This window comes from Cyanistes caeruleus, chromosome 17 (assembly GCF_971803275.1).
Source record: "Cyanistes caeruleus chromosome 17, bCyaCae1.hap1.1, whole genome shotgun sequence".
NCBI lineage: Eukaryota > Metazoa > Chordata > Aves > Passeriformes > Paridae > Cyanistes > Cyanistes caeruleus.
In genome coordinates, this window is record NC_141717.1 from 1,853,055 (window position 1) to 1,880,574 (window position 27,520).

The 27,520-nt window shown below is 51.9% G+C and overlaps 3 protein-coding genes and 1 long non-coding RNA gene across 23 annotated transcripts in view; 1 reads left to right on the forward strand and 3 right to left on the reverse strand.

Annotated features, from left to right (window-relative positions):
- CAPN15 (calpain 15) overlaps positions 1-10,772 on the reverse strand; it is a 55,176-nt gene extending 44,404 nt beyond the window's left edge. For 4 of the 15 annotated variants that reach the window (XM_086854560.1, XM_086854551.1, XM_086854550.1 and 1 more), the window contains exons 1-4: positions 10,410-10,772; positions 4,786-5,178; positions 4,513-4,694; positions 1,814-1,854 (exon numbers count right to left, since the gene is read on the reverse strand). The gene's annotated coding sequence lies outside the window, so the exon portion shown is untranslated. Of the gene's footprint in view, positions 1-1,813; positions 1,855-4,512; positions 4,698-4,785; positions 5,179-10,409 lie in introns of all 15 variants that reach the window. The other 11 variants (XM_086854557.1, XM_086854562.1, XM_086854548.1 and 8 more) reach the window with 3 other exon arrangements.
- A 5,802-nt stretch (positions 10,773-16,574) lies between these two features.
- Positions 16,575-19,360, reverse strand: NDUFB6 (NADH:ubiquinone oxidoreductase subunit B6). The gene is made up of 4 exons (XM_023936440.2): positions 19,048-19,360; positions 18,887-18,979; positions 17,793-17,837; positions 16,575-16,727 (listed from the first exon to the last, which is right to left on the reverse strand). The coding sequence occupies exons 1-4, from the start codon at positions 19,225-19,227 to the stop codon at positions 16,659-16,661; spliced, it is 387 nt and encodes a 128-aa protein (XP_023792208.1). The 5' UTR covers positions 19,228-19,360; the 3' UTR covers positions 16,575-16,658.
- A 34-nt stretch (positions 19,361-19,394) lies between these two features.
- On the forward strand, positions 19,395-25,937 carry EEF2KMT (eukaryotic elongation factor 2 lysine methyltransferase). 6 transcript variants are annotated; one of them, XM_086854582.1, is made up of 9 exons: positions 19,395-20,101; positions 20,142-20,507; positions 20,579-20,641; positions 21,277-21,357; positions 21,548-21,649; positions 21,834-21,967; positions 23,145-23,452; positions 24,426-24,575; positions 25,363-25,937. In XM_086854582.1, exons 2-9 carry the CDS (start codon positions 20,424-20,426, stop codon positions 25,461-25,463), a joined length of 1,023 nt encoding a protein of 340 aa, XP_086710708.1. In that variant the 5' UTR covers positions 19,395-20,101; positions 20,142-20,423; the 3' UTR covers positions 25,464-25,937. The 6 variants fall into 6 exon arrangements, with proteins under 6 accessions (XP_086710708.1, XP_086710711.1, XP_086710709.1 ...); XM_086854585.1 differs by lacking the exon at positions 20,142-20,507 and having other exon boundaries at positions 19,395-19,495; positions 19,919-20,043; positions 20,579-20,733; XM_086854586.1 differs by lacking the exon at positions 20,142-20,507 and having other exon boundaries at positions 19,406-19,428; positions 19,919-20,043; positions 20,579-20,733.
- Position 25,938: 1 nt separating this feature from the next.
- On the reverse strand, positions 25,939-27,301 carry LOC147649999 (uncharacterized). Its single transcript, XR_015277383.1, has 3 exons — positions 27,222-27,301; positions 26,352-26,448; positions 25,939-26,229 (listed from the first exon to the last, which is right to left on the reverse strand). It is a non-coding gene; the product is annotated as an uncharacterized LOC147649999 (long non-coding RNA).
- Between the last annotated feature and the right edge of the window lie 219 nt (positions 27,302-27,520).

A 27,520-nucleotide genomic window follows, 5' to 3' on the forward strand; every position in this document is an offset into this window, starting at 1 on the left:
TCTGGACACACACACCAACATTCAAAGGCAAGCTTGAGGGTTTTTACCTTCTTTCACCTGCTTTGAAACTGGTTCTGGCCCAACTTTGACCCAGAAGAAACTCATACATAGCAGCTGAATTGGGCTAAGCTGCATTTAATGCCCAGCACTGACTCTTCCTAAGTATGCAGGCAGAGGAAGAGGCCTGAAGCCTGAAGTGAAAGATTGATAGGAAAAATAGATGTATTGCAGAGCCAGCTTAGCCACAGAGCAACCACCAGCAAAGTCTGAGCAAAGTTTCCTCTTCTCCCTTGCACTGGACACTATAAACCACTGACAGATAATCCAGGGAGCTACTGGAAATCTATCCCAGTCACTTTGAGAGAGGGGATTACACAGATCTGAAAGGGCAATAGGCATCTTAATCAGAAGCTGGAGGGAGAAAAAGAGGAGAAGCAAAAAGGCTTTTGCAAAATAAGGGTTAACTTCAAACCTCATCTCCACTGACAACTGCAAAGCAGTTTCTGAACAAGCATAAAAATGGCAACAAGGGCACTGCTGCAGAAGGGTCTGAGTGCACACACATTTAAGAAAACCCACACAACGAAATCCCTACAACGCCAGTGCTCTATTAAGTCAATTAACACTGCTCCAGTGAAGTGCAACGAGCCGCGTGCATCCCGCAATTCCCAGCCAATTGTGGGTGACTCCGGAGTGTCACCATGGCGTGGGTGGGCTGGCAGGGCCCTCTCAGCCACAGCAGCGAGGAAATGCCACAGAGAGACTCACAGGGGAAAGAACAAAACAACACAAGCCACAGCATCCAATCCTGGGAAGCTTTACCAGCAGATCTCATTTCCAGATCTTTTCCTCCCTGTGTTTATAATCCTTGCAGCAGAGTTCTGTCATCCTACTCAGCTCGCAGGCTGCCCCAGCTACAAAAGATGTCAGGCTGAAAAATCACCTCGACAGACTGCCTGCTGAGACCAGTTGCATTATAAAAACAGGAAGCTCTTGCCTGCCTGCTCCCAATATGCTATGGATTTAATGGGAAGGAGCATACGCAGGGATGCTTTGCAAGAAGAGCACACACATGGGACTCTTGCCAGGAAAAATGCATCTTGAGTAACACATGTGCTCTTAGTTTCCTCTTTTTTCAGAAAGGTTTAACTACACTCTGAGCTACCCAGCAGCAATAAACCACTTTTTTCCCCTCTTTCTCACTTATAGCAGAGTGTTGCTTGGTAAACAGCAGATCTTCCTGTCTGAGGCTGTGCCAGCCTGTGCTGAACAGAACTGTTGTTATTGCACATTCACAGTTAGAGATAAACATGAATAAGAGCCACGAGTAAAAGCCAGGCACTGGTTCTTCAATACATTGCTTTATCAGATTCACCTTGATTCAAATGTTTCTGACATCTCTCCCTCCTGAAGGGACAAGATGGCACAAGTGGTAAGGACAAACATTAAAAAAGAAGACAGAAATGACAGCAGCACAAAAAGTGTTCTTCTGTACTCGCTAACATTCACAAACTGTGCAGCTCACAGCTCCACCTGCTCTTGAAACACTCAAAAGCACAACAAGGAAACAAATGGGCCCAACCAACCCAAGCTGCCCAAATGGGAAAATGAAACAGCCTTCAGCACATTTTTCAGGACAAATCTCCATCCAAAGCCACAACTGCTGCAGGACATAAAGGTTACAGAGAACCAGGGAAGGAAAAAAAATGTGCAAGTCATCATCTCATCTGCAAGCTGACTCTCTGCAATGGCACAGGCACAACAAACCAACCCAGGCAAAGTGGACACTGGAAGTGTGAGGAGGATTTCTAACCTTTCCAAGAGCAGATCTCTGGACCAGCTGCTCCAGAAGCACTGGGGGGAAAAAACACAGCATGAGTTCCAACAATTCGTTCCTGGACAAGTTCATGACCTGCATGAGATGACTGCTTGTCTTCAGCAGCACGGAACTGGACTTGATGACCCATGAAGTTCCTTCCTCCCAATCACTCAGCAACCCAAATTCATAGAGGCCCAGACACAGCACAAACATGAAGTTGTTCCCAAAAGGACAGAAGGGATTGTATCTTCAGATCATGCTAAGCTGACAGATAAGCAGATGAAGGGCTGGCCACTGCAGAAGGGAGGGAAAGAGAATTGCAGGAAGAAACAGTCTCACAGCCAGTGAAAACTCAGGACACAGACTGGGCAAGCGAAGTCTGAGAGGCAGGAGGTAGAAATGTCCCCTGAGCACACTGTCCCCAGACACTCCAGTCACAGCTTTAATTCTAACACAGATTAGACAGACAGTAAATATATCATTTGCCCAAGACACATCCAGTTGCACCCCTTCCTAGATATAGCTCCAGTCCTCGCTGCAGTGCCCTGTTCAAGCCACACAGGCAGCAGCACCTGGCTGTCTCCTTCTGCCATTTTAATGCAATTTGGCCTTCCCTGGCTTTCATCAGGCACCACGTCCCAATTTCCAACCAAGTGGCCTAGATTTAAACCAACACATCTCTGGCTGTGCCTCAGGCAAGCGCAGAGGTGGGAGAAGCCTGTCAGACAATGGTGCCATTTGGCATTTCCATCACAAACAACCTAGAGATAAAAGCAGAAGAATTGCTAAGAGGCTAAAAGCTGCACAAGAGGCTCCTGCCTTCCCCAGGAGCACAGGGAACCTGAAGAGAATAGGGAGGTGGGACAGACTCAGGGGGCAGAGAGAAGTTCCTCATCTAGAATCATAGAATCACACAATGGTTTGGGTTGGAGGGAACCTTAAAGCTCATCTCCTACCACTCCCTGCCACCTTCCACTATCCCAGGCTGCTCCAAGTTCCATCCAGCCTGGCCTTGAACACTTTCAGGGATGGGGCAGCCACAGCTTCTCTGAGCAACAGGGAAGCACAGCTCAGCACAATCATTTAATGAAAAAGCACCACATTACTGCTTATCCCTCTCCACCTCCAGATGACACCTGAAAAACACATCAATCCTTCTGCACACTGATGTGGCAGCCATGCCATTGCTTCTGTTAGGAGACTGTACTTATTGAAATGATAGGTGTGGAATAACACCTGGTACAAGGAAGTGATACAAACAAAACAGTGCCTGACACCACCACAACCTTCACCTCTCCTCGCCAGAGTAGTTTTACTGGCTCACTGTCTCCATCACAAGTGGCTCCTCTTCAGCTACACCAGTGCAGCTGGAATTGTAGGATCTGTTCAATTATACACACCTTAAGCAATATTTTCTGGGAACAGTCATCTGAACAAACACAATGGTCATATGAGGAAAAGGCTGTACTCTGAGAGGGCTGAAACACAATGCAGATGGTTTGAGTAATGGTGGAGCAAAGCCTGCCAGCCACACAAGGTACCTCCAACACTGAGAGGGAGCTGAGCTTTAACCAAGGGCTGCTGGCAGCATCCTGAACCAAAAGGGCAGATGGAGATGAAATCATGTTACTGGAGTCACTCCCACATGCCTTGCAAGACACATCCAGCTGCCTGAGCCTTCTGTGGTGCTGCAGACCCCCAGGCTCCCCTCCAGCAGGCTCCGCTTGCTAAGACACAGCAAAGTCAGGCAACAGGAATAAGGGCAGTAGCTTTTGGAAGCCATTCCAAGGCTGCATGAAAACAGATCCAAGAGCAGGAATGCCACCTCATCCCTCTCATCCGTGACAACAAGCCGTGGTGGAGATCTGACCAACACCAGCCTGGTGACAGTCACCACTCAAACACCAGAGTGCTCATGGCCCAGCTTCACTTACCAAAGCTATGAGAGGCTCCTGCAAACCTGCTGTGGCTGGACATCAATGACACAAAAAGACTCCAGTGAGTTCATAAACATCCAGGCAGACCAGATGGGCCAACACACTGCAAGCACTAGTGTCTGATTAATCCAAAGCTCCAACCTGGATAAGGCCACCACGTCAACCTGGATCATTTGAACCCAAGGACAACACCATCACACACTGCAAATGTATCCTGACGGTCCAAGCTCAGACTGGCTTCCCATCACCTCATCCTGCCTCCACAGCCCAGGCTCTGAATGTCCAGGCTGAGAGCAGCCCAGCCACATAAGGCACAACACAGTCACCTCTCTGTCCCAGTGGGCTGGGAACTGCCACAGCTCTGGGGTTACTGCAGGCAAAGCTATGCAGTTTCTTCATTTATTGTCCTGCCCTTGAACTGCCTCACACACACCCTGGGACAGTCATGCAGTTTGCACTGCTTAGGATTCCAAGCTGCTGGAAGACCCCACATTTTCTCTTCCACTCTCACAGTTTCTTCTTCACCATGAGAAAACCAGAGGACATTGGAATCCCCAACCATTTGAGTACATAGCCTTCACACAGACAGCATGGAAACACTCAAAGAAAGAATTAAAACAAGGAAAAAAGACAAAAACAAGAGGCTTGAGAGACATGAAGCAGGGTAACTGCTCAAAAACCAGAGGAGAGAAGGCTTCCTTCCTTCCAGCCCCTCCCAGCACAGCCCAGCCCAGCTGATTTAGCAAAGCCTCTCACCCAACACAATTCCTGCTTGGCAGGTCCAGTGCCAGTCACTGTAGGGTCAGCCTGGTGTCCCTGGTCCCGAGCGGCCACTGCTGGCACCCTCTGAGTGGCCTGGCTGGAGGAGCATGCTAGAAGGTCCCTGCACTGAGCACTGGGAGCACACCAAGCCTGGAAGGAGCAGCTGCTGTCCTGAGCTGCTGGACAGAGAGTGAAAAAAGTCATGTAAGAATAAATGGCTGCTGAGACTCCAGGCCCATCAGCATGGCACCAGCAAAGACAACCAACCTCACATTTTTGGTCCCTCAATCAGCATCCCCTTGAACTTCAACTCGCAGAGGGCTCTGTGCTTCCTACGACATCCAGCTGGAGCTTGGTCCCCCCTGGAGACAGCTTTTGGGTCAGCTCAGGCTCTTCACTCGTCCTCTCACAGAACCTTTGGATGTGACTTTATAGTTCCATGCCCACCACTGGCCTCACTCTCTGCCGGCGGCCGCTGCTCAGCATCCTGGTGTGAGCTGTCATCAGAGCAGGGAATGCCACACCTCGGAAGCACAGCAGGATGGAGCACAGCAGGATTGTATGGAGAAGGACTCTGGACAGCTCTCGACAATTAGCAACAGGGCAGGATCTCCCGAGGGGCCGGATGGGAACGCAGCGATGTCTGGCGGGGCACGCTGCCTGAATGTTCAAATACAGAAACAGATGTTAATTACTCTGCATAGCCAGGACATCATTAGCAGCTACATCTCCTGGAGATTCTGAAGTACAAATTCCTCTGATTATGCCAAACATGCCCACCCCGCCCCCAGAAGCCATGACGTTTGAGTAGTTGCCTCGGCAAAACCTCCCTCCTCCGAGATATTTCCCCTTCCTCCTTCATACTCTCTGCTCTCAAAACAACCTGTTTTAATGAAATTCCTGCTTTGGGAAAGTGCTGTCTCCTTTGGGACGGGCTTTTAGCAGATGGTGGCAATAAGAACCCTTCTCCATAAGTGTCTGGCTCTCCAGCACACTCTTACTTCCTCTATTTTAGGTTGGGGAGGACAAAAATAAGGATTCAGCTGGCACCATGTGATCAGTGAGCCTCTGTGGGAGCACGGCAGAGCAAGAGACCCCATTCTGCCCCTCGACCTTGCTCACCATCCCCACAGCCAGATGCTGCATCAAATGCAGTGCAATACCCCTGGGGTAGGTGATGGTGAACCCACAAAGAGCTTTTCTCTTCCAGAACTCCCCACCACTGACAATTGCAGACAGTGGGGAAAAGACACCCTGTGGTGAACACCTGGGCAGGTGCTGCTAATGGAACCAGAGCAGCAGAGGGAGGGTGTACAGAATGGGCAAAGGACACCCCTTGGGAACCAGTAATGAGTAAGTAGGGGACTGATTCAGGAAGCCTTCAGGTTCACAAGGACCACTCTGAACCTTTTAGCCCAAGGGTCTATGCAGCTACACAGGGAATTCCAGACCCACAGCACCTCCAAGGCACTGCCTGAGCTGCTCCTGCACTGGAAAGGCAGGAGATTCAGCAGAGCTAAGGAGGGAGTGAGACCAACACCAGCGGACAGAGCACCCCCGAAGTGCCACATCACATCATTATCCTTGCACATACCATGGGATAGGAAGGGAAAGCACTCAGCACAGGCCTGCTGAGCTGCAGTTCCAAGGACTTCCCGAATTCTGCCTGCTGGCCAGAGTCTGCAGCAAGCAGACTGACAAGGGGCAAGCTGGAGAGCAGGAGCTTGACCACATCAGTGCTGCAGCCTCTGTGGATGGCCACAGGAGAAGACAGAATTCAGCACACAAGGACCTTGGGGCTGTTCTTCCACTTCCACAGATCAGCACAAACACAAGGGATTTGCTGACAGCAAAGTTGTCCATGAGTAACTTCCTCTGCAAACCTTTTTGTTACAGAAGCAGAAGGACACAAGTTGGGAAGCTCCCTGTGATATCCTCAGTAAACTGAAATCACCTGGGCTGGGACTGGGAACAAGATGCTGAAGGGGAAACTTTGGTGCCACTGGAAGCATCACATTAGAAATGCAGCTGGGCAGCATCACTGGAGGGGACAACAGCTTTTTTTAAGGTCTTGGTCTCTATTTCACCAAATTGAGAATGCACTGATAACCCCAAGGTTTGGCAAGGGCTGCTCACGGCAGGACTGGGGCAGGACACCAGCTCAGTCCCCTGACACAATGCCACTGTCACCGTCCCTGATGCTGACCCTGCTCAGGCCCACAGCATTTCCTACAAAAAGGGCTGCACTGCAGGAACAGAAAAGCTCTTTCTCTTTTTTTTATGAACACTCATTAGAGTTTACACCGTTGGCAAAGCGTGGAGGCACGCATTTGTGAAGGAACAGAGATATGGCTCCAACACTGGTTTTAATGTGCAAGCCTAAAGACTCGGCTTCAGTTTTTAGAAATCAAACTTGATCATCTCAAGCTGGCAAAAATAGCCCCATGTTCCCTTGAGTTATTTTCTTTTCAAATAAACAGGGTACAGCACAATAGGAAATATCAGCAGTTATGTATTCAACCTCCAGAAACCCAACGGGCCAATTCCAGCAACCCACGGCAGCTTTCCAATCCTCCCTGATCTATTTGCTGGAGTTAGTCTGAAAAGCAGGCTGCCCCCGAGCCATTCAGCAAACTCCACGTCCCGCTAATTACATCAATATAAATGTATTATCTTGGCTGTCAAACATGGGCTGCCTGAACAGGACAAGGCTCTGCCATGGAAATGCAGGAAAACAATTGCTCTTTCTGCTGGTGACACATTTCTCTGGATCCTATTTCCTTGCCAGGGCCCCCCCTTCTCCTTTCTGCCCAGGCACCAGGGCATCAGCGTTTTTTCTTCCAGAGCAAGAGGAAATGGCACACAAAAACCCTCCTCATCTTTCAAGCAACTGAACACGAACAAATTTTGGGAACACCACCAGCATTTCCTATCAGCCAACCTGAGAGCTGCCAGCACACAGGGAAGAGAGTTGTGAGGGCAAGAGTTAAATGTTTCTCGTGACCAGGCAGCAGCTCTTCTGCCTCTCTTGGCTTCCTCAGCTGCCATTGCTAAATGCAAGGCAAGTGTCAACACTCCAAACAGCAAATGTGACAGAAATTCGGAGCAGCCTGCTCCTCCCTGCCCAGCTCGCTGAGTGTGGCCTGGGGAGGAGGGAGCCTCTCAGGAAGGCTCCAAAAGCAACGAGCAAACACAGGCAGAGGCTTCCAGGGAGCAGGGAGGCAGCTCTCTTCGCTCCAGAGAGTGGGATTATGACGGAATATGAGGAGGAAGCCACTGACTCACCTGTCCCACCCGCATAAGCAGCTTTCCCACCAAAGGCTGCACTGAGCATGACCTTGCTCAGAGCCCCAAGTTCCAGCAAATCAGGGGCTCACAAGGTTCCCCCCAGCTCTGGACACTGGGAGAGAGCCATGGTGGAAGGACACTGGGCTGCACACACTTTCCAAATCTGCCTCTTCTGACCGCAGGCAGCCACAGTCCCTCATTCCAGCTTCCCTCTGCTTCATAAAAAACCCTCACTTGGAGAAATGCCACAGGGCCTGATCCTTCCCAGACCCCTCTGCTCACAGGAAGGGTCAGAACGAAGCCAAAAAAAATCAAGCCTGGAGATTCAGATGAAGCAGGAAGATGGAGGATAACAGCATTTCTCCACCTAGGAGCAGATGATGTTTCCACTGGCAGGGATCAACACGAGCATGGACACACAGCACAGGCTGAGTCTCTCTCTAGGTCTCACATGCACTGGTTGTACAAACTTGGAAAGCTCCCACAAAACCTCTGGGACAGAGGAGAGCAGCGTGTTTTCCATGAGTTAAAGCCAACTGCACTCAGCTGGATGAGGGAATGCCAGGGCTGTGGCCACTTCCCTCTCCAAAGCCAGTGGAATTCCAAGCAAAGATAAAGGGTGCCCAGAGCAAAGATAAGGGGGGAGCAAGCCAGGAGAGTGAGGGGTAATCAGTGCATCTGCTGAGGGTATCCAGGCTCCTCCATGGGGTCACCCAGCCCTTCCACCACTGTGAGACATCTCCGAGTCTGGGCACAATGCCCGACCTTTTCTACGTGCAACTTTAGCACTTATGGGTTGTTTTCCAAGATTTATTCTGATTCAGGAGACACCGTGCCTGGCCCATGCCTCCAGTTCCCTTATGCACCAAGTCATCAGGCTGGAGAAGGCCGCTCTCCCTCCTGCCAGAGCAATCGGGCTTAGCAAACCCAGCCAGTCACATCAGACCTTCAAAGGGCTCTCCAGCCATTCAAGCCCTCCCGAGGAAGGGAGCAATGCTGAGTCCTGCCTTCTGCCTTCAACTGTTTAAGACACAAACAGAAGCTGATGCAACTTGAAACGAGTTAATATATCCCCACATACATAAAATCAGGGTAATCTGAATCATGCCTTGGACAGGCTATGCTCAGGCACAGCTCAGCCCTGCTCTGCTGCACTCAGGGGCATGAGCCAGACTGTTCAGCAGGATCTCAAAAAATGGCTAGACAAAAGCCACCAGCAGACTCTCAGAGTCACAGGCGGCCAGTCTGTCACCGCAGGTCTGCTCTAGTTTAGGGAAGAACACAGCTCTGAAGCACAAGTCCCTCTGAGTCCCAGGTGACAACGCGCAAAGCGTGGCAAGATCTCTGCATTCAAAGCCACAACAGCCACAGTCTGGGATATGCACATCTCACCTCCACCCTGGCTCCCTCCAAACACATCTCCCAGTCTCCATCAGCTCTTGACCAACCCACAGCAGTGCAGCACTGTCCTGCACCAGTGCCCCAGGCCACGTGCAGCGAGCAATGCCCAGATAACCTTCTGTCCGACCATGAGAACCCACCCAGCCGCATCCTGGGCCTGCAGGCCTACAGGGCGCCAAGCTTCAGTGAGAATCCCAGATGAAAATATGCTTGGAGGAAACAGTATGACATTTCAAACACAACGTGCACATTATCCCATCTCCTCTAACAGGCCCATGGATGATCACCCTGAACAGTTGTTTCCTAGTGCCTGGGGGGATGTACCCCAGAAGCAAGAGCAGGGAGAGGCGAGAGCTCAGTAAATGGAGAGGCTGGCAAGTACAGGGCTTTTTCCATCTTCTAAGACTCCTGGATCCAGGACCCGGAGGTTGAAATGCTTCAACTGCAACTGAGCTGACATGCAGTAAAACCCAGGGGTCTTGATGAGACACCGGGACCCAACAGCCTTAGGATGTTCAAGACCCAAGGATAAAAGCCAGCCAACTGATTCTAAAGGGCAAACTCGCCGAGGCTTGAGAAACTCTGCATAAAACCCTGCTCAGCCCTAGCACGGGTGTCTAAGCTGGAGGTGAGAATGAAGACCTGAAGGACAGGCAGCCTGAGGCGCTGGAAGCTCTGCCGTGCTCCAGCCCGGAGCCGGCACTCGGCGGTGCCCTAAGCGGGGCTCCCCTGCCCGCGGGGGGACCCGGGAGCTGCGATCTCCCCGCACCGGGCACGGGGCGAAGGCAGGTCAGGCACTGCAGCCTAACGCGGGCAGTCACGGAGCCTCCCCGTGGCTGCTGCACGACCCCCAAACCCCTCCGGCTGTGCGGCCGGGCTGGGGTGCGAGCGGGGCCCCCGCAGCCCCCGAGTCCCTCAAAAGCCCCGGGCAAGGCACCCCGACCGCCGCATAGCCCCGAGCCGGGACCCCGGCACCGCCCGCACCCCCAGGCCGCCCCGGCCTCCAACCTCCGCTCGGGCCCACCGGCAACAGGTGGTGCGGGCCAGCCCGGGGGCGGCCGGGCCCAGCCGGCGCCTCTGGCCGGGAGAGCCTCAGGCGAGCCCCGGCGCGGGCGGGAGCCGCGGCCCGCGGGGCTGCGGCGGGAGGCCCCGGGCGGGCGGCCCGTCCCCGCTCCCTCCCCCGCGCCCCCGTCGCCGCTCACCTGGGGGTGGAGGCACCGTGCCGCCGCTCTGTCCCCCCGGCCCCGCGCGTTCCTCCGGGCGGAGCAGCTCGCACCCGCCCCGGCCGCCCCGCCGGCCCTTCCTCCCGCCCGCCCTACGCCGCCGCCGTGGCGCAGCGCCCCGTCCCGGCCGCGGGCGTGCGGCGCGGAGACAGCGCAGGGGCCGTCGTGAATAGCGCGGCGGGACTACGAGCCCCGAGGGGCGCCGCGCGCAGGAAGCGGAAAGTGGCGGCCGAGCGGGGCACCGGGAATGGGGGTTCGGGGCCGGGGAAGGCCCGGCGGGGCCCCGGGCAGCGGCGGTGGATCTGGGCGGAGGGACCGGTGAGCTCCGGGCGCGCGGAGGGCGGGGGCCAGAGCGGCCGGTGAGGGGCGGCGGGCGCCGTGCGGCGGGGTAGGACTACGACTCCCAGCGTGCCTTGCGGGCCGTGCGAGAGCGCCGCCCCCCGGCCGGGGGTCGCAGCGCAGGCGGCGCCACCCTCGGGGGCGGCGGGACCTGCCCGGGCTGAGGGTCGCGGAGGGTCCTGCAGGGTCTCGGCGTGTTCTGGGGGTCCCGTTGCTCCGTTCGTCAGGGGTCGCGGTTTCGGAAAGGCGGGTGCGTGGTCCTGAGCCCTCACACTGAGGTTCCGTGCGCCCCTGAGCGTCCCCGCCCTCTCCCCTGGAAGGCGCCGCCGTGAAGGGATGGAGGATCCGAGCGTTCCCTGTGAGGATCAGAGCCCGCGGCTGAGCCAACCTGGGCAGAAGCCGCTCGTAATTACAGCTCTTAATGACCTGGCGGCACATGAAGCAAAGGTGGAGCCGGTAGGGATCTGCTCGGCGCTGCGGGCGATGTGCAGCCGTGGTTCGGCGTGGGACGGCGGAGCGGGGCCGGGCCGCGGCCCTCGGGCAGCTGCAGGTGGGGCCTGCATCCCCACCCAGCCTCGGAGCCCAGAGCCACATCCCCACCCAGCCCAAGGCCAGACTCGCCGGGTTAAGAAGCACCTTCAAACCCTCACGGAGATGAGAGCTGGGAGCAGTTCGTGCAGCACACATGCTGTGCTCGCCGTGCTGGGCTGCTCCCTCCTGGAGCCACGAGTGGAAACGGGGAGGGGGTCCCAGATGGGACCCGGCCCAGCTGGTCCAGCACACCCTGATGGGAAATCAATGGTTGGTGTTCCAGCAAAAGCAGCATCATTTAAGCCACCATTCTTGGAGGGGGTTTACTGGCTGCTGAGTGAAACATGACAGCTGCTAAACAGGGAAAATGTTCTCTTTAGGCTGTTGGACCCTCCCCAAAGGGCACCTCAGGCTTTCTCTGTGGGCAGTTGAGGGGTGCTGAAATGGCAAGTGTTGTTGAGACCTTCTGTAGGACAATGCAGGGACCAAAAGCTGATGAAGAGCTTGGGCTTCCCTTAATCCCTTTATAAGATGCGCCTACCAGTTGTATCAACACATTTATTTGCAGACAGATTGTTTCTAGAGGCTGCAGACACAGTTCTGCCACTGTTCTTTGGGGTGGGCCAGGAGAGGAGCAGCCCCATGCTGCCCTCACAGATAAATTTCCACAGTTGGGGAAGTTGAGGGGTCAGTGCTCCAGCAATGCCTGAGGAAAGCACAGAGCAGGTATCCCCAAAATCACAGGATCATGGAATATCCCAAGCTGGAAGAGACCCACCAGGAGCATCAAGTCCAACTGGCTCTGCACAGGACATGCCCAGGAATCCTGCCATGGCCAGTGGGGCTGCCTTGTCCATTGTAGGGCAAAAACCTCTCAGGATCTACTGGGGAGAGGCAGAATCTGGATTCAAAAGAATCTGCTGGTGGCTCCACCATGGTGGGTGTTTCCAGTAAGATCTGTCACCAGCTATGGAGCATTAACTCCATAATTTGGCACATGGGGACATTCAGTGGCTGCACTCTGCTGCCACATGGGCTACCCTCAGGTGTCCAGGTCCTGGCCCCACATGTCACAGGAGAGCTGGTGGGTGTCTTCCTCCCTGATCTCTTCAGCCTTATGGAATAGCAGTTGGCTCCTCAAAGCACCCAAAACATGCCCATGAGTGGGGAGTTTGGTTCAGCTCCTTTTGTTATGCTCAGGATTATTGATGAGTGTGAGCAGTGTGACAGCACAGCAGAGGAGTCTGCAGCTTGTGTGGGCTTCATCATCTCCACGGCACAGACCCCAGCTCTGCCACAACAGAGAGATCCTGGCTGGAATTATGTCACCAGCCTGGCCCTCATTATTTGGAGAATAAATGTATGAAGCAAACTTTGCCCAGTTAGAAAGTGATTTCAAAAAGTGGATGATTTCAGCATATTCAGTTAGGAATTACAATTGTGTGAAGGTTTGGGTTGGAAGGAACATTAAAGCTCTTCTCATTCTGCTCCTGCCATGGCAGAGACACTTTCCACTATCCCAGGCTGCTCCAAGCCACATCCCAACCTGGCCTTGGACACTTCCAGGGATCCAGACACAGCTTCTCTGGGCACCCTCCCAGGGAACAATTCCTTCCCAATATCCCATCCATCCCTGCCCTCTGGCACTGGGAAGCCATTCCCTGTATCCTGTCCCTCCATCCCTTGTCCCAAGTCCCTCTGCAGCTCTCCTGGAGCCCCTTTAGGCCCTGCAAGGGGCTCTGACGTGTCCCTGGAGCCTTCTCCTCTCCAGGTGAACACCCCAAGCTCTCCCAGCCTGTCAGAAATTCAGTGAACTGGGATCCACATTCCCTAATTTTAGCTGGATAAACTGAAGCCCATAACTGGTAGTGTCCATCACATCTATGAGCACTGGAGAAAGAAAAAGGATTCCAGTTATTCCAGATGAATTCCTGTCATTGATGATAAAGTGGATCAAATACTCGGTGCAGCAGAGGCATCAATATTGCTGTGAGCTGCATTCCTGGGAATGAAGAAATGCTGTGGCTGAAGGCCTGGCTAAATGTCACGTGTTCATTCCCCACCTGCTGTCCCACCCTGAGCCACCACTTACCCAAGGAAAGAAAGGGATGTGGGTTTGGCAGGGCCCTGAGCGTGGGGTCCACAGCCTCCTTGATCCTCTGAGCAAACTTCATCACAGAAAACAATCATTTTCAAGCATTGTAACTCCACACTGAGTGTTCCCCAGCTTCTTCTCCACCTGACATGTCTCCTAAAATGACTATTCCATGTTTTTTCCTGCAGCTGCCTGGGCCATCCTGAGCTTTTTTTGACCATACAAACCTTGCTTTCCTCCTGCTGCAAAGGTTCTCCCCCACCCACCACCATTTCCAAATCTGACAGAGGAGAGTATCAGCCAGCTCTCCCTACACCATGGACTCGCACAGCTGAGATCCAAGCAGCCGTGGATCAATGTGTCAGCCCAGACACAGCTCTGGATCTCTGTGAGCTCCCCTGGCACTGATCCTGAGCTCCTGTGCCATGGGATACCCTGGAGGATGGGAGGTGGCCTGGAGCAGCCCCAGCTGGCCAAGCACAGGAGTACACGCCCAGGGTTGGCAGGGACTGGAGGATGCACAGGGAGAATTCCCGTTGTGTTCTGCCTGTGCTGGAACCAGCAGCTCCTGCCTGGGGCACATCAGGTGAGAAAGGGTTTGCATGTTCTACATCCCAGGGTCTCCCAGTCCTCATTTCCCAGGACACCAGGAGCCTTCCCTCCATTCTCACCTCTGCTGACCTCCACACTGGCACATGGCTCTTTCCTGGTACCTGCCCTCAACCCTCCCAGCTGCAGCCTGAGCAAGAGGGGGTCCTGGTGGCTGGCACTGGGCAGGACAGAGAGTCAATGATCCATCACTGGTTTGGGGGAGATCTTCCTCCTTGAGCTGTTGCAATGGAAGGCTTTTTGCAGCAAGGCAGATGCAAGGAAATGCAACCCTTGACTAAATATATAATGTATATATATTGAATAAGGGTGGGGAGGCCCTGGCACAGGGTGCCCAGAGAGGCTGTGGCTGCCCCATCCCTGGAAAAGTCCAATACCAGGCTGGACAGGGCTTGGAACAACCTGGATTAGTGGAAGGTGTCCCTGCCCATGGCAGGGGGTGGGACAAAATGAGCCTTAAAGTTCCTTCAGCCCAAACCACTCCACAACTCTCTGATTATCTGTGTGTATCTATCACTGACCAGTGATATGTTTTCAGCTGGTAGGGATCTCCAAATTATGTATAAGATGTGTAATATCTGTGTGTGCAACACTGAGAGCATTTGAGGGAACAATGTGGTACAAACCCAGAAGAGTTTTGCTTTCATTGTCAAGAGAATGCATCACCCACGTTTTTGGTATTAGGGAAATGGACTCGATGACTTTGAGAGGTACAGGAATGCCCCAGGGAAGATCCAGACTGTTTGTGGAGGCACACCAGAGGTCCAGCAGCTGTCAGCAGTGTGCAGTCTGACACCTGCTGCTCACCCAGCACCACGTGCTGTTACCTGCAGTGGGACAGCTGAGGGGATGGAGATAAATGGTTCTGTTGCAGCTGTGCCAGGACATGTACAGTGTGCTCTGTTGTCCTTTTTTGTGTGGTTGTGACACTCAAACCTCTCCCTGCTCAAGGGAAAGGTATCCATCTCCTCTGCTCAGGGAGGATTATCTGTTCCAAAACCCAGGTGATCCCAGGGGCCCACACCTGTCCTTAGGATAGAGTCTTTGGCCCAAAATGCCCCCCTGGGCCCCACATCATGGGGACATGGGGGATTGGGGTGTCTTTTGTGGTGCTGGAGCTGTGGCTATGTTCATGGCACTCTGGGGCTACTAGGAATTCCCTGTAGTCCTGGGGGAATTCTTACTAGAGGAGGAGTTGTCAGCATTTCCTTAGGGGAATTTTAGAGTCCTGGGCATATCAGGACCTTTTTGAGGGAATCTGGGAGCTCTGGGAGCAGCAGGCACCCCTTGGGTGAGTGGTGTCCCACAGATGTCACAGTTCCCAGTTCCTCACAATCACTGCACAAACGCATGGGGACCTTGAGGATTTGGGGTACCCCAGCTGTCATCAGAGGGGACCCCAGGGAGGGGAGGCCTCCCTGGATCATTGGCCAGGGTGGTGGACTCGCTGTGGCCCTTGGGCACACCTTGGGGTAGGGGTAGTGACAGGGACACCCAGGGCCTTGGGAAGGACAAGTCTCATCCCCATGCAGCCCCTCTACCAACCCCACCACCCCTGAACAGCCCATCAACATCCAGTCTCTCCCTGACTCTACTTTCCCAGTGCTCCCCAACAGCCCCTGCTCACTCCCCAGCCCCACCAGTGATGACCCAGAGGATCCTACTGCCCCACCACTTCATTCCCCACCTGCTGTCCCACCCTGAGCCACTGTTTACCCAAGGAAAGAAAGGGACATGGGTTTGGCAGGGGCCTGGGCATGGGGTCCATGGGCACCCGATCTCCTTTGACTGCTGGACAGTTTTCCCTATGTTTGCCGTGGCCCCAGTGGTTCAAGTCTGTACCAGAGCCATTATGAGGGGTCTGGCTGTCCCCAAACACAGTACAGGGGCTCAGACCAGTCTCCTGCTCCTCACACAGGCTGGGCTGCTCTCTCGTGTCTCCATGAGGGGATTCTGTCACAGCCCCCCAGGTTACCCTTTGGATTGCTGGTTTAACTATTCCTATCCCCAAAGTAGCTGCTAAAACACTTCAAATCATAGAATATGTCGAGTTGGAAGGGATCCACAGAGATCATTGCCTCCAGCTCCCTGCTCTTCAAGAGACCAGCCTTCCCAGTACAAAGTGCCCCAGGTATGTGGGGGCTGGAAGACTCCTCCTCAGAAAGGGCTGAAGGCAGAGGAAAGAGTGGTAAAAAGGATTTTTGGAAGCAGTGCCTCTTCTGCCACCCTCCCTAGGCAGAGAGGTGGGATGACATAGGTGGAAGCCAGGTTTTCACTGGAATTCTGTCAGAATGGGTTGGTAGAAAGGGTTTGGTAGAGTGGGAGAGGAGAACCAAGTGTGAGCTCAGCAGGGATTCTACTCTTTGGAGCAGCCTGCTCCAAAATCCCTGGGAATCGGAGTGTCTCTCTCATCACCTCAAGGCCCACACGGTCCTGCTGCCAGGTCTCATTGAAAGGTGAGTAAGGGGGTTGGAGATCCCCAGGATCCAGCAATAATAACTCCCACATGAGGAGCACCTGCAATGACACGGACTAAGGAGACAGTAAATGACAGAAGAGCTGAGACAATGCAGAATAAAGACTCTTTTATGGAAGAGACAGAGCAGGTGCAGCTCTCACCATGTTCACCCAAGGAGGAAATCTGCTCCTGGCCATCAGTGGTGCTTGTGGAGCTCGTCTCTCAGGGGTGGCATGATCTCTCCAGTCTCTAAAATCCTGTCTCCCTGTGGGATAAGAGTGTGGTGAGCATTCCCTGTGGCATCCAGGCTCCCCCTGCACAGCCCAGTCCTTCAGAGAACCTGCAATTGTCCCCAGTTCCAGGCAAGAATCTCACCACAACTCACTCAGAACACTCTCGTTCACCCAACATTCCCAGAAAACAGGAATAACATCACAGCACAACTACCTGGAGTCTGTACTTGCTTTACCCCTTGTTTTCACTACAGAACAACAGCAACAAATTTTGAGCCTGTTTTATTTTAAAAATTACTTATAACACTGCATAATCCCCTCCAGCAGTGATGAGTCCAAACCCACAGCCCAGAGCCCATGGAAGACCGTGCAATCCCTCAAAAATCAACTTGCTGCCCCAGTACCGCTTGTTCTGGCTCCAGGCACAATCTTGGCCTGCTGAGCTGACCTAACTCAACTGAAAAATTAGGCTGAAGACTGAGGCCAACAGCTTGACCTTCAGTGTTTTGCTTTGTTGTTGTTTGGGATGGAATATTTTATAATTTTATTTTAGATAGAGCACAACTGGGAGGTGTTATGCAAAAATGGGCAGCAGTCAGGGCAGAGCTGATCTTCTGGGAATATTTGCCCTCTAATTTGTTATACCACTAACAGCTCACAGCAGCCTGAAAACAGAAAGGACCAAACATTGTGACACTCTCTGCTTCATGAAACTTGTCCCAAGATGAGGTGACACAACTCTTTGGGGACACATGAGTGTGGAGGACCTTCAGGGACAACTAGGACCAAGAGGCCAGAACCAACATTTCCTGTGCTGACAATGAGGAGAAGCAGAGCCAGTCCTACTTCATTCTGTGTTAATAATATGTGTGTTAATAATTCTGTCTGTTAATAATCACAAACATTCCTAAGGGGAATGAGGGCAAGTCCCACAGGGACTGAGGACAAGATGAAAGTGCCCAAACCACAGGACCCAGCACATCCCTTGGGGAAAGTCATTCACTAGACATTTCTCAGGTGCTGCACAAACCTCCCTGGAAACCCCTTCCCATCTGTGTGACACAGCTGGGAGACAAGACAAGTGTTAAGAGACTTACTGGGAATATCCGTGGATTTGTTGCAACCACACCGTGGGGCAATTTCTGTAAGTAAGGGACACAAGAAGGAAAGAGTAGAAAGAACAGTGTTACTGCACAAAGGATTTTCAAAATGGGCACCACAACCTTTCCAGAATGCAAACTGTGCTAAGCACAAGTCTCATTAAACCTTCTGCTACTTAGAGAAATACCTGAGGCTACAACAGTCACATCTGCCATGGAGGGCAGTGCTGGCCCTTTTCCCTCCCCACAGCAACAGCTGCCCTGGTTATTCTCAGGGCTCTTCCTGCAGGACAGGAACAATTCAGACAAAACTTTTCAGCTCGCCTCACAGGAAAAGCTGGGCACTGCCATAGAACATGGAATAGTTTTGGTTGGAAGGGACCTTAAACCTTCCACTCCCTGCCATAGCAGGGACACTTTCCACTGTCCCAGGCTGCTCCAATCCCTGTCCAGTTTGGCCTTGGACACTTCCAGGGATCCAGGGGCAGCCACAGCTTCTCTGGCCACCCTGTGCCAGGGCCTGCCCACTCTCCCAGGGAACAATTCCTTCCCAATATCCCATCCATCACTGCCCTCTGGCAGTGGAAGCCATTCCCTGTGTCCTGTCCCTCCATCCCTTGTCCCAGGTCCCTCTGCAGCTCTCCTGGAGCCCCTTTAGGCCCTGCAAGGGGCTCTGAGGTGTCCCTGGAGCCTTCTCCTCTCCAGGTGAGCACCCCCAGCTCTCCCAGCCTGGCTCCAGAGGGGCTCCAAGCCCTCGGGGAATCTCCATGGGCTCCTCTGGACTCTCTCCAGCAGCTCCACGTCCTGCTGCTGTTGGCCCCAGGGCTGGAGGCAGCTCTGCAGGTGGGGTCTCACAAGGGAGATTCTTTGGGGTGAAGTATCACACAACGTTTATACCTAAGTGCTACCCCAGCAAGGAAACACAAGTGGTGAACAGGCCACAGGGATCTGGTCTTCATCTGTAACCAAATGTAAGCAGCACATTCACACACTCGGTGTGGCATCACTCCTCGCATCATCTCCCTGGCTTTTCCCAGCGTTTCCCCGCCCGTTCCCGGGCATTCCCTTTAACACCCCGTGCCCGCACGCACCTGGACGTGGTACTTCAGGAAGTAGGTGATGGCCCAGGCGGGGATCAGTACCCGCAGCATGACGAAGCGGCCGGCCTGGTAGAACTTGTGCACCTGCGGGCACAGGGACAGTGAGGCCGGGCTCAGGAAAGGCCGCACGGTGCCGGCGTCCCGCCGCTCACCTGCTGCCGCCAGAGATCCCCGGGCTGCAGGAAGCGCTCCCAGAAGGCGGCCACGGGCCCAAGCTGCCGCGGCGGCAGGACGGGCTCCCGAGGGCTCAGCTCCTGGTCCCGCAGCCAGCGGCGCCGCAGAGCGCGGAGCTGCTGCTCCCGCAGCTTCTCATCCTGCACGGGGCCGCTCATGGCGCCTGAGGCGGCCCAGTCCCGCTCGCTCCGGTCCGGTTCGGCCCCGCTCGGCTCGCTCCGGTCCGGTTCGGCCCCGCTCGGCTCGCTCCGGTCCGGTTCGGCCCCGCTCGGGCGCTGTGTCCTTCGCCGCGGCGCGCGGCAGTGACGTCACGGCGCGCGCAGTTGTGTCGCGTCCAAGGCCACCGAGGCGATGGCCGGGTTGGGGCGGCTCTGCCGTGAGGGGAGCTCAGGGAACCGGGAGTGTCTGGGAAAAAACAGCTCAGGGGTGATTCAAATGTGGCTTCTTCCAGTGCCTGCAGGGAACTGACGGGAAAACGGGGCAAATCTATTTGCAATAACATGGAGGGACAGGACACAGGGAATGGCTTCCACTGCCAGAGGGCAGAGTTGGATGGGATATTGGGAAGGAATTGTTCCTTGGGAGGGTGGGCAGGCCCTGGCACAGGGTGCCCAGAGAAGCTGTGGCTGTCCCTGGATCCCTGGAAGTGTCCAAGGCCAGGCTGGACGGGGCTTGGAGCAGCCTGGGATGGTGGGAGGTGTCCCTGCCCATGGCACTGGGGGTGGAAGGTTTAAGGTCCCTCATCCTTCCCTGCCAAACTATTCAATGATCCCACTGATTCCATTATTACAATATTCTGTGATTCTGTGCTTCCATATTTCTAATGATCCCACGATTCCATAATTACAGTGTTTCCATGATTCCATGATTCTTATGATCGCAATGATTCATTGATCCGGTGATTCCATGGTAACCTGATTCCAGTGTTCCATGATCCCTATGTTCCGTGATACCGGTGTTCCCCTGATCCCAAGGTTTGTTTTCCTGCTCCCGGCGTTCCCCTGATCCCGAGGTTTGTTCCCAGATCCCGAGGTTTGTTCCCAGATCCCGAGGTCTGTTCCCAGATCCCGAGGTTTGTTTTCCTGCCCCCGGTGTTCCCGGGCTGTCGCTGCCTGGCTCAGGCCCGGCCCTCTGGTGCCGCAGTGGGGTGGTGGCGCCCCCTTGCGGCCCGGGCAGTTCAGTGGGGGCCCCCGGCCGTGTCCCGGGGGTCGCGGGTTCGATCCCCGCTCCGGCATTCTCTGCTTCCAGCCTGCGTCGGGCGGTGCCGCTCCGCCCTGTGGGCGGCTCCTGCTCCGGGGACTGCGCCAGGCGAGGCCGGGGACTCGCGGCCTGCTCGGCCGTGCTCTGCGGGGCCATGGCCGAGCCGCGGCAGGGGCTGGCGCTGCGCTTCCAGCGCCGGTTCCTGGCTGCGCGCCCGCTCCGCTCGCTGCCCTGGCCGGTACGGGGGGGGGCCGGGCGGGGGGAGGCGGCACCGCCGCCTTGTTTATTTATTTACTTATCCTGTTTTAGGAGCTCGAACAAAGCCTGCGCGCTGCGCCGGACTCCCAGCTGCTGGCGGATATTCTGCACAAGGTGAGGGACAGCTCGGAGTCACCCCCGTGCCACCGACGGGCGGTGCCAGCGCGTCCCAAAGCCCCCGGAATTGCTCGGAAATGCAGAGGTCGGTGAGCCGGTGTCGTAGTGTTTAGTTAGGCTCTGCAGAGCTGCAGATTTCCTCCTCTGCTGGTATTTGGGTGTTCTTAGATCAAAATTGAGACCCGCGTGTCAGAGCACTGATGTGGTGAATGGCACAGTCAGCGCAGCTGCTCCTGGATATTCGGGGATACAGGGAATGGTGTTGACCAAACTGTCCCTGCGGATGGAGATCACAAATCAGGCAGCAAACCAAAACAGAAAGAAGGAAAAGAAGGAGAGTGTGAATTGGATCATTTCCACTCTTTACTATTTTACTCATTTTCTCTTTACTCTATTGAAAATTGAGATTTTTGTTGCCACAAAAAGTAAGAAATTTGTGGCCACAGATCTGGAAACTCACAAATCTGTCAGAAATCATCCCATTTAAATTTCTGGCTTAGCATATTTTGTTCAGACTAAATTCCAATGCATTTCATGGCACCCAGAGCCAATTAATGGTCCTACTCTAGTCCTTAGTGCCTTGCATAAACCCTGTCCTGGGTAATTGGTTTCCATGGCTGTTCTCATTGTAGACAATTCTTCACCCTCTGTGTGTAAAATATCCCCCTTCGGCCAAGTACAGGAGGTGTTTCCTGACTGAGCTTATCAAAAAGGTAATTCTTGTTTTTTTCAGCTTATTTTTCACTTGTTCACTTGCTCTTTGTTTTTGCCTTGAAAATATCTCATGTAATAACCACCCACATCATTCAGTGTAAATACACTGTACTAAAACGGGGCTTAGAGTGCAATTGTTTTGTGTTTCATGACAATGTGATGCTCAGAGCTGCCCTGTTCTCCTCACAGCTTGAATCCACAGCAGCTGAACCCCTGGATGAGCTCTACGAGTCACTGGCAAATGTTCTAAAAGAAGAAGAATCTACTCACTGTTACAAGAACTACATATTGGTAAAAACTGACACTGCAATCTTCTAAACCACATTTACTCCCCCGAAGTAAGCAAGTAGTGGCTTTAAAAACACTCACCCTGAAGCCTGGAGTGCTTCCTGCTTTTTTCCAGGTGTTACTATTGCTGTAAACTCTAAATCTATCAGCCTGTGCTGATCCTTCTTTGCCTTCCCTTGTCCTGCAGCCCACGGGGGACTGTGTGAGCCTCTCCGAGAGCACAGCGCTGATCTCCGGGGGCACCACGGGGCTCGTCACGTGGGAAGCTGCTCTGCACCTGGCCCAGTGGGCACTGCAGAACCCCAGCGTGTTCAGGGACAGGTATGGCAGCAGCAGGGCTGGAGTAATGAGGAAAGAGCTCTTCATTCCTGTAGGATCACAGAACGGTTTGGCTGGGAAGTGACATCATGCCATGGGCAGAGACACCTTCCACTGTCCCAGGCTGCCCCAAGCCCCGTCCAGCCTGGCCTTGGACACTTCCAGGGATCCAGGGGCAGCCACAGCCTCTCTGGGCACCCTGTGCCAGGGCCTGCCCACCCTCCCAGGGAATAGTTTCTCCCCAATATTCCATCTTTCCCTGCTCTCTGGCAGTGGAAAGACATTACTCTGTGTCTTGGCACGCAAAGTCCCTCTGCAGCTCTCCTGGAGCCCCTTTAGGCCCTGGAAGGGGCTCTGAGGTGTCCCTGGAGCCTTCTCCTCTCCAGGTGAGCACCCCCAGCTCTCCCAGCCTGGCTCCAGAGCAGAGGGGCTCCAGCCCTCTGATACTGTAAGCTACACAACTGTAATTTAATAACAGACTATAGACCCAAAATAACTGAAATTACACCCTTTTGCTGCTGAGTAATTGCTGCTCTTGTCTATTCTACCAAACTTTAACCCAGGAGAGGACCTGTCAAGACGTGGTTTAGGATCAAACCCTTGCACTGTGCAGTCTGACCTGCTCTGTGAGGTCAGCTGTTCAGTTTTCAGTAATTTAACTAACGACCTTCACTCCGTGGTGAGGTTCACCAAGGATTATCTACATTAGATGATTAGTGTGCAGCTCTGATCACATAATTTCTACTTTATTTATAAGCAGTCAAGATGAGCAAGGGCTTTTGAGGAGAGATAATTAATAATAATGAAGCTCACAGGGGAAGGAACTGTGCTGCTCAGTGTCTGTTTCTCACCACTGACTAAAATCTGGAAAGCCAGCTCAGGTGGAAACAACTGTGCTGCAGATGGCTAAAGCCAGGTGGGAATGTCTCTCATCCCTGTGGTGGGAATGTTTGTGCCTTACAGGAATCAGCATTTCAGCTAATTAATTTTGTGCTGACAGTTCCACCCTCAGTTATTCCCAACTCTCTAGTTGCTTGGGACAAAGGTTAGATTGTGGATGGTTCACTCAAAAATTATTGTAATTATCTGGAACTGATTTTACCTTTAATTATATTTAGAATGTTATGATTTCCAACTCAGTGCAGAGTCCTGATAGTACTTTTTATTCCTTTACCCTCAGGACAATCCTGGAATTAGGGAGTGGGATTGGTTTCACTGGAATTGCCATCTGCAAAACCTGCCAACCCAGGACATTCATATTTAGTGACTGCCACCCCCATGTTCTCAGACAGCTGGGAGAAAACATCCGGCTAAATGGCTTCATCCCGGAGCCTGACGTGACCTGGAGCATCCAAACAGAGACCCAAGGACAGAAGGTGGAAGGAGAGAAGTGCCAAAACCCAAAAGTGATTGTTGCTGAGCTTGACTGGGGCTCAGTGACAGAAAAACAACTGCTGGGTGTCAGAGCTGATGTTGTCATTGCAGCAGGTACTGCACCCACTCATGGGGAACAGGGATGGGCAGGGCTCAGCCTCTTGAGGAATAACAGAATAACAAAAAACAACCTCAGACCTTGTCTTGGACTTGTCTGTGTATAAATTTAGAGGGAGTTTTATAAAAAATCCAATCATGGAAAACCTAGTGCCAGTGGGACAATAGTGGTGATCCCCAGTGAGAGCAGAATGTCTCAGCTGTAGGTCTTACACCTGATTTGGAGCTTTACAAAGAAAAGACAGAGACTCCAGGTGCAAAAAGGGTTGATCCCTTGTGCACCTGTGGGTGATACCTTGGATGCCAAAGTTACTTTGACATCCAAGATATTACAGGATGCATTATAGAATGGGAATTCTATAAAATGAAGTCACTGCACAGTCCTAATGCCAATGACACTGCTCAGTGCCCAGACCAGCCCCAGCAGAAGACAAGAACTGAGGGGCATTGACATCTCTCTGCTATTTGCTGTTCCTCAGTGCAGCAGGATGTGCCCTGAGCACACTGCAGCACGAGTTACTGCAGTGGTGCACATATCTGAGCACCTCTGTGTAGGAAACAACCCCCTCTGAGCATCAGCATTCCACTCCCCCTGGTGTTCACTGACCTCACACCACCATTTCTGCTCTCCAGGGACTGACTCCAGATGAAAACTTCTGCAAGTCCTTGGCATCAGCCTCTAAACCTCTCATTTCTAACAAGGCAGGTTTGTTTTGCCAAGGGCAGTGGGAACAGAGCACCAACACTCAGTGGTTTTTGCTGCTTCCCTTAGGATGGGCTTAAATAAAATATCTGACAATCCATTTACAAAAAGGAGCACTGATTTTTAGTGATGAGGGCATAGCCCATAAAATATCAATATTCTCCTGCACTGTGAAGATTGTATTTCTGCTTTGCAGTTTTTATTCTGGTTTTTGCTCAATTCTCAATAAATATTGTATGTTTCTTTTTTTTTTCTTTTTTTTGGTAGATGTGGTATATGATCCTAAGATAATTTTGGCCCTCATTGGGATGCTGCAGAAACTCTCCACCTCCAGAGCAGACAGGAAAGCTCCTGAGGTGTTCATTGCCTCCACAATCCGAAATCCAGACACGTATCAGCTGTTCCAGGCTGAGTTGGGTGGGTGCCTGTTCCATGAAGTGTTCAATAGTTTTGCATTTTTGCCTCTTTCCCCATTACTTGTTCTGTGGTAGAGAGAAGCAGGAGCATTGTCCAAGAGCAGGAGCTTATCCTAGAGCTGGATTTAAGAGCAGCAGCTTTTGCTCCTGGATGTCCTCAGCAGCTTGGAGCTCACCTTTAGGTACATCCTGGCTATCACAGCTCACATCTGCCAGGGGTGATTTGTAAGTCTGGTGCCAATAGGAAAGTAAAAAAAGGTTTAAGCCTAAAGGAGGGAGCCATCAGTGCTGCACAGTGATAACATCTGAGATGCAGCCTAAAGCTTTTATCTTATCTTATGTTCTTTGAGGGTTAAAATCCCCAGCAGAGATTAAATAGAGATTTGGGGATTTTTCTTCACGTACACTTCTAAAGCCGATCTTTTGCAGTCTCTCTGCTGTTCAGCTGGTGTTCACCAACTGGAACTGATGATCCTTGTGGGTTCCTTCAACTCAGGATATTCTGTGAAATTCTGGTTAATTCACAAAGTGACACTGAGTGTTCAGCAGAGGCATTAGTGGGGTTTTTATAAAAACACTGATAAGCATTTGTCTGTCGATGACAGCATGTTAAACACAAGAACTTGTCATGCAACTTTTGCTCTCTATTTTATTAAGCATAAATAAAATTATATAAATATTTTAAAATATATGAAAATATATTAAAATATTAGCTTTATTAAATATACTATTTAAATTATAAAATTTATATAAATAATAAGCATAAATATAAATAACTCTTTTCACAGATAAAGTTGGCATCAGGTGGCAGATGATTCCAGCCCACAGCAGCTGTAATTTTCTCTATGATGTGCAGCCAGATGTAACTATTCTACAGCTATTTATATAGGCTTGGCAAACAGAACTGGAATTTTAAGACCAACAGGAGCTGTCTCAGCCTTGTAACAAGATTATCCTGAATTCTGGAAACAAGGTTCTGAGGATACAGCTGTACACATGGACACTGGAGTCCTTCCTTCCCCTAATTCCCATCTTGGATCCGAGCCTGCTGCTGCCCCTGGGAAGTGACTGAACCTCAAGCAGCAGAAACCAAAAAGCCCCAGTCACACTTCACTTCTGATTTTGTAGAAGACACCAGAATTCAAGTGAGGGTGTTTTGTGTTGTGATTTGTAAATATTTGGGGCGACCTGCAGGATCACAGGATGAGCAGCTCACACAAACAAGGGAGCAAAATAATGTTTCAGAGTAATCAGTGGGTTTTGATTCTAAAACCAGCTGTAATTGTTTACTCTGGTCTTTTATGTCTGTACATACTTGCAGTTTGGGTTAGCTTAAAAACCCCCAATAAAACAGTGACCAGTACCTGTAGTTGTGTCCCAGGATGACTCTGCTGTAAGAGCAGGTCACAGACTGCTGTAAATCAGGTGCATCTTTACTCTGCAGGGATGACAAGTCAGAATAGATGTTCCTTTCTCTCACATAAGAACTGCCACTTCCACAGTGGCTGCTGGGAATCCGTCCCCTCAGGCTGGGAATGAAAAAGGAATCACTCCACACAGCAGTGCTCCAGGTATCCTGCAAAGAGGGACTGAGCTCCCCTGCTCTGGAACTTTCCATCACCCGTTAATCCTTCTCCTGTCGGGCAGCATTGGTCCTGAAGCAGAAAAATCAAAGTGCTGCTCATTTTTCTCTTTTGACTTTCCTCTATTAAAAACTACTTAAAAACTTCAACCTCCTCCTCCTGTAGCAATGGAGAGAAAACTGATGATACCTAACTTGAAACCTGAAGAATCTTAATTCTTCAAGCTAAAGGAGGCCATGACTGATGGGATCAAGCAGAAATAACCCCAGCCCAGGTTTTGGTTCCCTGTCCCTAAAAAGAAAGAACTCAAAGGTGTTATTTCCAGAGTAAACACAAACTGGCAGCCCTTACCTCCCCTTACACAAAATTCAAGTCAAACTTTCTATACAGAGCTCATTTTGGATCTAAAAAGATCTATTGTAGGAAGAGGAAACCTCTCTAAAGCTTTTGGCATTACTGTTTAATTAGAGAAGTGCCTGATTTACCTCCATGTGCACAGGACTGGCCAAACCCCTAGACAAGATTTTGACTGAAAACAGGAACAAAACCCACTAAAAAATTGGCAAATCAGTCTTTATGGATCATTCTTCAATCAATAAGCTCGAGGTTTTGCCAAATTCCTGCAGTAAAGCACCTTGACTCTTTTTTCACCTTTTCTCTTTCGACAAAAGCAGATAGTCAATAGTTGCTCAGTTTAAAATTTCTGGTGCAGAACCCACTGTCCTCACCTCCCACCCTGAGGTGCCCTCAGGAGCTGTCAGGAGCAGTAAACACAGTCCAAACCAAGCACATTTACCAATGACTGACGTCTATTTTATCATCAAGAAGGTGATGAAAAAAATCTTGTAAGCATTAGGCTCGCATGTGAATACTGAGCTTAATAAAAAGCTGAAGGCTGTGCCTGAGTAAGCACTCACAAAGTAAATAAGTTCTACATACTTGGTTCATATATTTTGGGTTTATTTTTTTCCCTTTTCTGTTCATCTGTTCAAGAAGAGATGAATTTTATGGTTTTCCCAAGGTAAATTGGCACATTAATTTCAGAGTACAAGGAGAACACTCACTGCAAGCTCTGCTTGCTCCAAGTGCCCAGTAAAGTTGTCACACAACAGTGCTGTGTATCCACACTCTTGCACACACTGTGAAAAGGAAAAACAACTGGAAAACAAAATGGTTGTTTGCCAATAAAACCACACAGGATGATATTCAGTGCTTGGGCAATTAACTGGCCATGGAATTGACCGGCTGAAGTGAAACAACTCAAATGAAAAGCAGCTGCCATATGTCAAAAAAAAACCGTACCCAAATCACCTACTAAAGTGCTGACTGTACAGGAGGTAAAGCTGCAAATAGCTTCTATCTG

Bases quoted from the DNA above. Each gene is read 5' to 3' on its own strand.
- NDUFB6 (XM_023936440.2), bottom strand. From the start codon at position 19,227: ATGAGCGGCCCCGTGCAGGATGAGAAGCTGCGGGAGCAGCAGCTCCGC. The intron at 18,980-19,047 runs GTGAGCGGCGGG...CTGTGCCCGCAG, and splicing joins GGGATCTCTGGCGGCAGCAG to GTGCACAAGTTCTACCAGGC. The intron at 17,838-18,886 runs GTGCGTGCGGGC...CCTTACTTACAG, and splicing joins TCCTGAAGTACCACGTCCAG to AAATTGCCCCACGGTGTGGT.
- EEF2KMT (XM_086854582.1), top strand. From the start codon at position 20,424: ATGGCCGAGCCGCGGCAGGGGCTGGCGCTGCGCTTCCAGCGCCGGTTC. The intron at 21,358-21,547 runs GTAATTCTTGTT...TTCTCCTCACAG, and splicing joins TGACTGAGCTTATCAAAAAG to CTTGAATCCACAGCAGCTGA. The intron at 21,968-23,144 runs GTATGGCAGCAG...CTTTACCCTCAG, and splicing joins CCCAGCGTGTTCAGGGACAG to GACAATCCTGGAATTAGGGA.